This window comes from Corylus avellana, chromosome 3 (genome assembly GCF_965113065.1).
Source record: "Corylus avellana chromosome 3, dhCorAvel1.hap1.2, whole genome shotgun sequence".
Taxonomy (NCBI): Eukaryota; Viridiplantae; Streptophyta; class Magnoliopsida; order Fagales; family Betulaceae; genus Corylus; species Corylus avellana.
The window spans coordinates 5,462,915-5,474,296 of NC_142492.1; the positions used below are offsets into that span (position 1 = coordinate 5,462,915).

Consider the following 11,382-nt stretch of genomic DNA (forward strand, 5'->3'; position numbering starts at 1 on the left):
AATGCTATTTTTCATACTTATTTCACACGTTGATATACGGTTCTTTTTTTTTTTTTTTTTTTTTTTAAATGTGATGATCAACCTGCAAAGTCCAAGTGAATTAGGAGGGGTAGTTTCTGATGCTGAAACTGCAACCATGTAAAGAAGCTGCCAAAGAAACCCCTGTACAAACAAAATACGAATGGTGTGGAGGCAAATGTAGTATCTAGCATGATCTACACTTGCTTTTTCCCCCTTTTTGGTTTTCACCATTTAACTTTGTCCTTTTGTTCACACTTCCAAAAGAAAACATACAAAGTGAGTACTGGTAAAGGAAAAGCACTGGAAACTCCACTAAGTTCTGCTGCATGCCTTGGAAATTGACTAGTGCAGGGTATTATGGAGAAGGGGCTTTGAAACTCAGCAACTCATCTTTCTGCTCCCACCTCGGCACCTCTTTTGGCATATTTTTTCTTTTTCGGCTGTTAACCTTTTACTTGGTTTCTTGCCCTTTGGTTAACTCATCTACAATTTACTTTTTTCATTCTTTTATAAAAACGGAACACATACCTTATAATGGACAAAGTTTTCCTACAAACCGGGTTACAAAAATTTCTTTTAACCTAGTATATAAAAATGACACGTGTTTTTTGAACATATAACTTTTTTAATAATAGAGACAAAGTTGGAATAAATTTTATTAAAAACTTATATGCATCTCACATGTTATTAAAAAAAAAAAAAACACATGTCATTTTTATAGAATAGGTTGAAAGAAATTCCTCTAATCCAGTTTAGAGGAAAACTTTGTCCTCTTATTATTATTGATGCTGATGTGACATATTGATAGTTTCTGTCAAAATTACAAACTGAAGTTAAGGGTGGAGAGTATAGTATGTGGCATTACTCTAAAATAATAATAATAATAATAATAAATGGATCCAATTCCATTTCATCCGGGTCAACAAAGGAATATATGAATGTTATTTAAAATGTTGATTGAATTCACATGGATGACCATGCAAAACTTCAATTCATAAGGAAAAGATAAAGACCAGCAAAGACTAGCCCCTCTTCTAAAGAAGGTCGCTGAAATAGACCATATACCTACCTTAAATTATTTCAGAGACACATTAATTGCCTACATTATTTCAAACACCATAAATATCCAAAGACCATATACCACATTAACAACACAAAAAACCCACTCTTTAATCAAATCCCACCCACTCTATCTCAACTGTCTTACTAGTGCAACACCCTTCTAACTCCCGACTAATTCTAAATACTTAATTCTCATTTTCGTTAACATTTTACTCAATTAATGTACTAATGTTTACTGATTTAATTTTTTTTTAAAATTAATAGGTACCGTCACATCAGCCAGAAAAACCACAAGCGTGATGAAAATTGAGTATTTATCATTACCCGCCAACCTCCACTCTATTCAATCATCATTCTACCCACCAAAATTCTCACACATATAGATTTACACTTGCATTGTGTAATTATTAACCAAATGAGGAAATGATTAAAGAAGAAAAAAATAATTGCTCCGAAATCATTAACCAAAGATTTACAAACATGGAAGTGAGCAGTAAAAGCAGCCTATCAACCTACAGTAAAAACAAAGATTTGCCCCCCACTTTTTTGCTTTTTTACTAGATTCCCATTATTACCTCGGCGGCTCAGAACCCAACCCCAGCCGCGCCCATTCCGAGGGTACCCGGGCGGTGCGGCTCCAGCTTCCGATTCTTCCAGAAACAATTCTCCGGCGCGAGCTTAGACGCCGACCTCATCGGCTCCGACTTGCACCGCGTCAGTACGAACGGCTCGCACCCCTTGGCCCCGACCAGCTTCTGCTCTATCATGCTCGCCATCGACGCGCCGGCTCCCGCATTCGCCGCCGCCGCCAGCGGGAACGAACACGAAGACCTCGGCGGCTGCAGCAACTGGTGCGCCGGTTGCGTAGGATTTGAGTCCTCTGTGCTCACTCTTTTCTTGACCTCATCTCCTCCGTTGGTTTTGCTGACCGGTCTCTCTGGGAGGCATCGGATGAAGTCCGTACTGCAGACCCAGGTCTCCCGGGAGACCTCCATGGATAGCTTCGGCTCACACATCATCAGAAGCAAGCAATCCGGCAAGACCGAGCTGTCTCTCTCTGGCTTTACTTCACTTTTTCGGATCTTTGGCTCTAAGCCCGGATCCCATTCGTTGTATTTTGGGTATTCGGGTTCGGATATTTGATGGGTCGCTGTCTCTTCGTCTTCCCGAGGCCTCTCTGGTGTCTCTTTCTCCTCCGCTTCTTCACCTAAAGCTCCACTATTTGCTTCTTCTTCTTCGTCTTCTTCTTCTTCTCCTTCTGTTTCTTGCTCTGACTGTACGGATACTAAGGAAGAAGAGGAAAACCTTGCTTCTTTGAAATCTTCTGCTTCTTGTTCTTCATTATATTGGGCTTCAGGTTTATCTTCTAGGATATGCTCATTCTCTTGAACCAGTTTGGGTATGCTTTGTTCCATCTCTGAGTTCTCTGGATCTACAAGAGTTTCAGGTGAAGAACAGCTCAACGGAGTTTCTTCTGCTGGTACTTCAGGGTTCATCTCTTCTTCTTCGTCTTCTTCTTGCTCTACTAGGTGTTCTTGTAGCTCATCGGTGACCTCTGGGCTTTGTTCTGGGTTTTCTTCCACATCCTCATCTTGTTCCTCCATAACTAAGTTTGCTTCTACTTCTGGGTGTCCATGCTCTTCACCATCACTTCCACAAATCTCATCCTCTGTTTCGACCCCAAGTTCTCTTTGCCTTTCTTCACCCACTTCCACGTTCGCTTGTTCTTCTTTCTCATCTCTCTGATCTTCATCTTCATCTTCATCCTGATCATCATCCTCGTCCTCAACATTATGAACCGGAGACTCCCAAAACCGATTCGCCAGGGCCGCCATTTTCACTGGGTCAGATCTACACCTCATGAGCAACAAAGCATTCTTGGGCGGAATACAAAGACTCACCCTCGCTTCCTCTTCCTCCAAATCCTCATTCCTCTCTTCCTTAATCTCATTCCCCTCATCAAAAATCTCCATCCTCCTCAGACTGTGACTCCTCTCCGTCACCCTCTGATCTTCCTCTCCCACCACCAACTCCATCTCCCTCCCCTTCCCTTCGCTTTCTTGCATTGCCACCAGCCACCTCGCAAACGCAGCCCCACAAGAGCTCCCGTTCCCGTTCCCATTCTCACCACCGTCCGATCTTGCGGCGGCTTTCTCTTCCTTTTCCCTCTCCCCTGTCATACACGAAGACCGGCACGGAAGAAAGCAATTGAACTCGGCGCCGAATGCCCTCAGAGCCTCGCAAATTGTTATTGGCAGATGCACCCACCTTTGGTTCCGATGCTCCTGACCATTCGGATTGTTCTGAATGTTCATATTAAGGTCTTGATGCGTGACAACGCTCATATTCTGCTGCTCCGCTCTCCGAAAGCTCGCCTCGCCGCCTCTTCTCTTCGATCTCGTTCTTATCTTTTTCCCCTGCTTCTTCGTCTTCACCCTCACCTGCCCAATACAGGTAACTTTGGGAGACGAGGGCTCTGGGTTTTCGAAAGCACACCCTCGTTTCTTCCCCCCTGTTGGGAACATTGGCGAGGCCTGCCCACCCTTCATGCTGCCATTGCTTCTCAGCCTTCGGCTTAGAGAGGCCGAGAGAGAGAGCTGGGATGGTTCTCTGCTGCGGCCTGGGCTGAGAATCGATTTGGACGAGAGCTTCATGGAGGAAGACGCTGAGAGTCGCGACGTGAAGCAGATGAACAGCTCGCTGGTGCTGCTGCTACTGCTATTATTGCCCGTGCTGCGATGGGGCTTCTCTGATTCCATTTTTCTCTCTTTTTTTTTTTGTTTTTCACTCTGTTTTGGCCATTGAAGGTGAAGAAGGATATGCTACAGAGAGAAAGAGAAAGAGAGAAGGGTTTAATGGAGGGTGACGAAATGGTGGTTGTCTTTAGCAAAGCGTAACTGACAGACTGTGCTAGTACTTAATTATTGAACATGACAACAATGCCCTTGCTCTATTTACAAAATTCCTCACGACACTTGTTGCTAATCTAGGCGGGACAACTCACTGCTCACAGATTTGCACGAGGTTTTCAGTGAGTGTGGAAAAGGTAAAGCATAAAATGTTTTACAGAAAAAAGGGCCTACGCTTCGCTTTCTGTTAACGTCTTTTTCCATCCAGTTTGGCGTGTGCCCCAATCAACCACGCTCTCATAAACCATGTGACATTTCTTGGGGTCTATACAAATTTTCCTCTTCCTCTTGACCCTATCCAAATTGGTGGATCAATTGTCCAATTCAAAACATGGCAGCAATCACATTTAATGATATGAGTATCATGTGGCTTGTGTTTGTTTAGGAACAACGAACTCAATTCCAAATTTATAGATTATAATCGAGGTGTATATTTATGTCTCGACAAAATTTGACCATAACATGTGATATTTAAGGCTATTGAGGTGCAACAATATCACTCTATTCACTTGAACGGCTCTTACAATATGTCTTGTTGAGTGAAATTTTAAATGTCATAAAAGACTTCGGCTTTCCTCACCGAACATCAATTTATTTTTAGATGAGATAATCAAATGCCCAATCTAACAAATGGTATCAAAGTCTGGTTTATGGGTTCGAGTCGCAGAAGTATTATGCTAAGAGAGATTATTGAGGTGCAATGATGTTACTATGCTTACTTTGACGCCTCTTAAAACATGCCTTACAACCTGAACCCGACATGCGAATCTATTTTTCAATATTGCTTGATTTTTCTCAAAGATAAGTTGAGTTAATTTCTACAAAGCTTATGGATTATGTACTAAAAACAACTTTTGTCGAAGTTTCTTATTTGAGATTCATTTCAAACTCCAAATGACTCTTGCTCCCCACTATCAAGATTAGAAAATATGAAAAAACCCCATGTCATTACAACCCTTCTAGAGGAACATCTGACAAAGAGTACTAGAATAGCAAGAAAAAGCATCACACTATAAAAGACATGCACCAATTAAAAAGTACTCCAAATCCATTGGTTTCTCACCATGTCTTTCTTTTAGTCTTATCCCCTTTTAATATGCTCTACTCCTTTATTTTTCTCATTAAGGTTACCCCCCTCTACTTTGTGCCTCTTTTTCTTTTCAACCAACAAAATCCAAGAGGTAGATATATATTCCTCCTCATTGTTCTTTTTCCCCCCACTCATGTATCATTTTTTCACTTAAGCATAAAATTTAGTATATACTTTGAAAAATGCCATTTACCATTCTCCCAAGATTTAAAAAATATTAAAAAAAATACTAGAAAATAGCATTTCTAGTGTACTTTTGTAGCATGTTGTAAAAATGTTTGAGAACAACGTGGCCAGATCATTAGACGAGCCAAGAGGAAGAAAAGTAGGAAGAGAAACAAAGACAATAAAACATAAATAAGATAAAGATGGGGGGAGTGTGTCTTGGGAATATCAATAACCATCCGTGTGGCCTGGCCTTGCCCCAAGCCAGCCCACTTTACACACAAGTAGCCGTTTTCTCGTAGCTAAATGACAAATGGCAGTTTCGATATTATATCGGAAAATGACGGTCTTTCTTTTAGACAGATCACATGGGAGGGACCGATTGGGACGAGGTGAAACAGAGAAGAATCCAAGGGTGCACGTGACCGGAGTGACGGAGTCCGAGAGAGAGAAAGAGGGATGGTTATGATGATCATAAATACTATGTTGCATGGATCAATGATGATTAATCAAACTCACGCGCCTTGATAAAGGATGCACAACTTCACCCGATATATATATATATATATATATATATATATATATTCAAGTGAATTTTAGACTTAAACCAATGTATAAAATCTTCTCTCTTTTAGTTTCATGAATTACGTATAAAATTTATTGGTTATAGAGAAAAAAAATTTCGGTATTAAATTTTATATTCTTAAAAATTTATAAAAAAAAAATTAAATTTCAATAGGAGTTAGTATCTTAATCTTTCATACAGTCCTCGCTAGGGTTCCTCTCTAGAGAAACTGCTAGAGTCGAGGGTTTAGTCTCCTGTCGTTGTACGGCGTAGGAGGTTTCGGTGTGGAGATTGGGGGCATGGCAGATGAATTGGAGGACCTGTGTGGAAGGATTTCTCTTACTGATGGAGAGAAAATTGGAATACAGGTGGAGGAGGGAGAGATAGCAGCGGAAAGGGAAGCGGGAGGTAAGTGCTTGATTGGCAAGGTGTGGACAGAAAAGAGCATTAATAAGGAGGCATTCCGATCAGTACTATCTACTGTTTGGCGTACTGCAGGAGGTGTAAAGTTCAAAGAATTGCGAGAGACTATCTGGTTGTTCGAGTTCACGGATGAAGGTGATAAACGGAGGGTGATGGAAGGACGGCCATGGTCGTTTAACGGGCAGATTTTAGTTTTGAATGAGTTTGACGGTAGCACTCCACCATCTCAATTGGAGTTCAACCAATCTCCATTTTGGATTCAAGTACATGATATGCCTCTTCTCTGTATGAACAAGAGCATAGGCACTAAGATAGGGAGATCTTTGGGAGAACTTGAGGATGTTGATGTAGCAGGTGACAGAATGGGTTGGGGAAGTTGTTTGAGATTGCGGGTAACCATTGACATTACAAAGCCCCTTGACCGTGGTAGAGCCCTCAGACTGAATGGGAAATCAAACTGGGTAGAATTCAAATATGAGAAGCTGCCCATGTTTTGTTTCCGCTGTGGGCGGATAGTTCATGGTCCGCGAGGATGCCCGGTCCCTCCTCCGGCCAGCCGTAGTGCGGCAAAGGAGTCCAACAAATGGGGAGTAGGACTTAGAGCCTTGGACCCACGTAGACGAGGAACAAGAGGAAGCTACTCGTTCAGGGAGAAGCCGAACAGAAACCCTCCATCGGAAACTGACGAAACGGATGGCGGCAGGAACTCAGGGGAGCGCTCTCCTAATATGGAAAATTCTGGATTTTCCGTAAACCCTACTAAGGGTATTAATTCAAAGAAGCCAGCTCAGAACAGAGAAGACGGGATATGCAACACAGGAAAGGAAGTTGGTAACGGCACAAGGAAAGACTCGACGTCCTCTGAATTGCATGGAATATCCGCAATCAATACTCTGGAATACCAAGCGGCAAATAGGCCACTGGAGACTTCTGGACCGGGTTCAAGCTTAGGCCTTGGGGGCCAGGGACAGTTGGGCCCAAAAAACGCATTAGTGGGGGGAGACACGGAAGGTCAGGAAGTCACTAGTATGGAGATTTTACTGCCAGGGGCTGTTGAGCACAGAGGGGAAGAAGGAAAAAACGAGCCCACTGTTTTCAGGCCTGCTCTGAAAACTTGGAAGCGGATGGCCAGAAGCATAACTAATATTCCGGCAACAGCTCAGGCCACCAGCAAGGCAAAAAGGGATAGGAGTGATTCCATGGATATGCAAAATTCAGATTCAGGGAGAATGGAGAAACGAAGCAAGAAAGTAACTGTGTCCCAGAGCACGAGTATGGTTTCATTGGCGGAGGCTGTTTCACAGCCCCGCCAAGAGCCATGATTCTCCTCAGCTGGAACTGCCAGGGGCTTGGGAACCCCTGGACAGTTCAAGACCTTCGCCTAATGGTGGAGGAGAAGAAGCCCAACATTTTGTTTTTAATGGAAACAAAATGCAGGAAGGGAAAGATGGAAGGAATTAGAGTGAAGCTGGGTTATCGGCACATGTTTGTGGTGGAACCAGTCGGGTTGAGTGGAGGCCTGGCTTTATTCTGGCAAGATGAATACGTTCTGGAAGTCCAAAATTACACCCGTAGACACATTCATGCAATAGTGGCAGATACTGGCCAGGAAGGGGGCTGGAAACTCACTTGCTTCTACGGGCACCCAGTTGCATCCAAACGGCATGAGTCATTGGAGCTGCTTGAGCACTTGCTGCATTATCAACCTCAACCTTGGATGTGCGTTGGCGACTTCAACGAAATCCTTACACAAGAGGAGAAGACAGGAGCAGCACTAAGGAGGGAGAGTCAAATGGTCCGGTTTCGGAATGCATTAGATAGCTGTAGCTTAAAGGATATGGGTTTTATAGGAGCTCGGTATACATGGACCAACGGACGGCATGACGAGGGGTTTGTTAAGGAGCGACTTGATCGTGCAGTGGCCAATTCGGAATGGTGCGCAGCTTATAGTGAAGTTGCTGTCCAGGTGTTAGCTGCAAGGACATCGGACCACAAGCCTTTACTCATGTCTTTCAGCCATGACAAGTCAAGACATGTGGGGCCTCACAGAAGCTTCAAATTTGAAGCTAAGTGGCAGCTTGATGAGGAGTATGGTGGAGGCGTGGCATGAGGAGCACACAGCAAGCCCTGCTATACAAATGGTGCAGAATAAATTGGCCAAGTGTCAGAATGCTCTTAAGCGCTGGAGTGGGGTGAAATTTGGTAATGGGGCCAAAATACTAAAGTCGAAAACAAAGGAGTTAGAGAATTTACAAAGGCATGAGGGACCGGAACACTGGGCAGAAATTTCAAGGCTCAAATCTGATATAGAATTCATTATGGAGCAAGAAGATATACGGTGGAAGCAGCGAGCGAAACAAAATTGGTACACATTTGGCGATCGGAACACACCATTTTTTCATGCATGGGCTGATCATCGTAGAAGAATTAACCAAATCCGTAGCATTAGAGATGAGGAGGGACGGGAATGGAAAAAGAAGGAGGAAATACCGGAAGTGTTTGAGAGATTCTACCAAAATTTGTTCACGTCTGAAGGCACCTATGGAGCAGAGGAGTGTTTGGCGTCATTGGAACCTCGGGTATCTCCAGAGATGAATGCTGCACTACTAGCAGTGTTCACGATGGAGGAAATCGACATTGCACTCTCTCAAATGCACCCCCTCAAGTCACCCGGTCCGGACGGCTTTTCGGCTTGTTTTTATCAACGTTCCTGGGACACAGTTCGGATGGAGGTAGGTACTGCGGTTCTTGATTTCTTAAATAATGGCATGTTTGACCCGAACATTAACAATACATATATTGCTCTCATACCCAAGAGCAAAACTCCATCTCGGGTCATTGACTACTGGCCCATAAGTTTGTGCAATGTCTTTTACAAACTTATTGCGAAAGTGCTTGCAAATAGAATGAAAGAAAATGTTGAATTCTATTATATCGCCACAACAAAGTGCCTTCCTACCGGGGCGGTTAATCACAGATAATGTCACAGTTGCCTTCGAGGCTCTCCATACTATGAACACTCGGTTTAAAGGTAGAAAAGGGTACATGGCATTAAAACTTGATATGAGTAAAGCATATGACCGAGTGGAATGGGATTTTCTGGAGTTATTGATGAGGCGGATTGGGTTTGATGAGTGATGGGTAGACCGCATTATGACGTGTGTTCGGACTGTCTCATACTCAATACTTATTAATGGGGTGCCCTATGGAAACATCAGACCTTCCCGGGGTATCCGACAAGGGGACCCGTTATCCCCATATTTGTTCATCTTATGTGCGGAGGGTCTTAGCACACTCTTACATAAGGCTGACAGGGAGGGCAGAATTACAGGTTTGCCTATTGCCAAAGGAGGTACCAAAATTAGCCACTTATTTTTTGCGGATGACAGCTTGCTTTTTTGCAGGGCAAACTTTATAGAATGGTGCAATGTGCAGGAAATCCTTGCTCAATATGAGAGAGCTTCGGGGCAAAAGCTCAACCGAGAGAAGACCTCCATGTTTTTTAGCAAAAATACTCCAGCGGCAGTGAAGCAATTTATTACCTCGACGGCAGGAGTGAGGGCTACTACGAGTCTTGAGAAGTATCTCGGCTTGCCGGCGATTATAGGTCCTTCCCGTTCTCGGGCCTTTGCGAGCATTAAAGGGAGGATCTGGGAGCGAATGCAAGGATGGAAGGAAAATTTTTTATCACAAGCCGGTAAGGAGGTACTCCTTAAGGCCGTGGTTCAGGCTATACCCACATACACCATGAGTGTGTTTCAATTGCCGAAGACCCTATGTAAGGAAATCAATTCTATGATGGCTAAATTTTGGTGGGGTCATAAGCATGATGAAAGTCGCATTACTTGGATGAGCTGGCAAAAACTTGGGCGGACTAAGGTGAAAGGTGGCCTAGGCTTCCGAGATTTGGAGTGGTTTAATATGGCGCTTCTCACAAAACAAGGGTGGAGACTCCTTCAAAATCCAGATGGTCTAGTATCAAAAATTCTCAAAGAAAAATATTTTCCACATGGCAATTTTCTGAACGCCCCATTGGGAAGACAACCATCTTATGTGTGGCGGAGCTGTTGGAATGCTAGGAAATTACTATTGGAGGGGCTAGCTTGGAGGGTGGGCGATGGTAGCAACATCAGCATATGGCTAGATAAGTGGGTTCCCACTACAACTGGTGGGTTTCTTCAGTCTCCACCCCGTATTCTAGACAGGGAGGCAAAGGTGAGTGAGCTGATGGATAGGGATGCCAATTGGTGGAACCTGAGCTTAATCAAAGACATTTTTTCGGCAGAGGAAGCTGATCTCATTAGTAGTTTGGCAGTGTGTCCTCGGCGAGGGGGTGATAGAAGGGTCTGGAAATATACAAGAAACGGTGAGTATTCGGTTCGAAGCGCATATCATCTTGCACAGGAAAAATATGAAGTGGACAAAGGGGGCTGTTCCAATGGGGATAGATCAAAACTGTTGTGGAAGGCCATCTGGAAAATTGAAGTCCCACGAGCAGTTCAAGTGTTTCTTTGGAAGGCATGCAACAATATCCTGCCTACTAAGGAAATTTTATTTAAGAAGCATATTACCCTCGACCCTCTCTGCCCCATATGTAACCTCGAGGTGGAAACGATTGGGCATATACTCTGGAGTTGCCCCTCAGCCAGGGACGTGTGGTCCGATTGCTCTATGAGAATTCAAAAAAGCTCTAGTACAGAAATGGGTTTTATGGATATCATGGAGAATTTGTTGGCAAGGAGCGTTGTTGAGGAGGTACAGTTGATTGCGATTGTAGCGAGGCAAATCTGGTTCCGGAGGAATTCAATGGTCTTTGAGGGTAAATTCAAGAGTCCACAATCAACTCTACGTGCAGCAAAGGACCAGCTGGAAGCTCATCTTACAGCGGCTAGGCATGTTGTTAAGCAACGGCCTACTTCAAGCAGGGCAGTTAACGCCCAGTGGCAGAAACCTCCCTTGGGAACTATCAAAGTCAACTGGGATGCCGCTGTCGATAAGAAAGGACGAAAGATAGGAATTGGGGTCATTGTGAGAGACCATGAAGGAGAAGCACTTGCCTTGCTCTGCGAAACAATGGCTTTCATCAACGATCCAACTACGGCTGAGGGGTTGGCAGCAAGAAGAGGCATTGAACTTAGCCTGCAGCT

At 43.8% G+C, this 11,382-nt stretch overlaps 2 protein-coding genes across 2 annotated transcripts; one reads left to right on the top strand and one right to left on the bottom strand.

Moving 5' to 3' along the window:
- Positions 1 to 1,463: 1,463 nt before the first annotated feature.
- On the bottom strand, positions 1,464 to 3,970 carry HCF243 (Serine/Threonine-kinase pakA-like protein). Its single transcript, XM_059588130.2, has one exon. The coding sequence runs from the start codon at positions 3,840 to 3,842 to the stop codon at positions 1,668 to 1,670; it is 2,175 nt and encodes a 724-aa protein (XP_059444113.2). The 5' UTR covers positions 3,843 to 3,970; the 3' UTR covers positions 1,464 to 1,667.
- Positions 3,971 to 7,553: 3,583 nt separating this feature from the next.
- On the top strand, positions 7,554 to 8,345 carry LOC148586719 (uncharacterized). The gene has a single exon (XM_088514154.1). The coding sequence runs from the start codon at positions 7,554 to 7,556 to the stop codon at positions 8,343 to 8,345; it is 792 nt and encodes a 263-aa protein (XP_088370280.1).
- The last annotated feature ends 3,037 nt before the right edge of the window (positions 8,346 to 11,382 follow it).

Excerpts from the sequence above, each read along its gene's own strand:
- HCF243 (XM_059588130.2), bottom strand. The coding sequence starts at position 3,842 with ATGGAATCAGAGAAGCCCCATCGCAGCACGGGCAATAATAGCAGTAGC.
- LOC148586719 (XM_088514154.1), top strand. The coding sequence starts at position 7,554 with ATGATTCTCCTCAGCTGGAACTGCCAGGGGCTTGGGAACCCCTGGACA.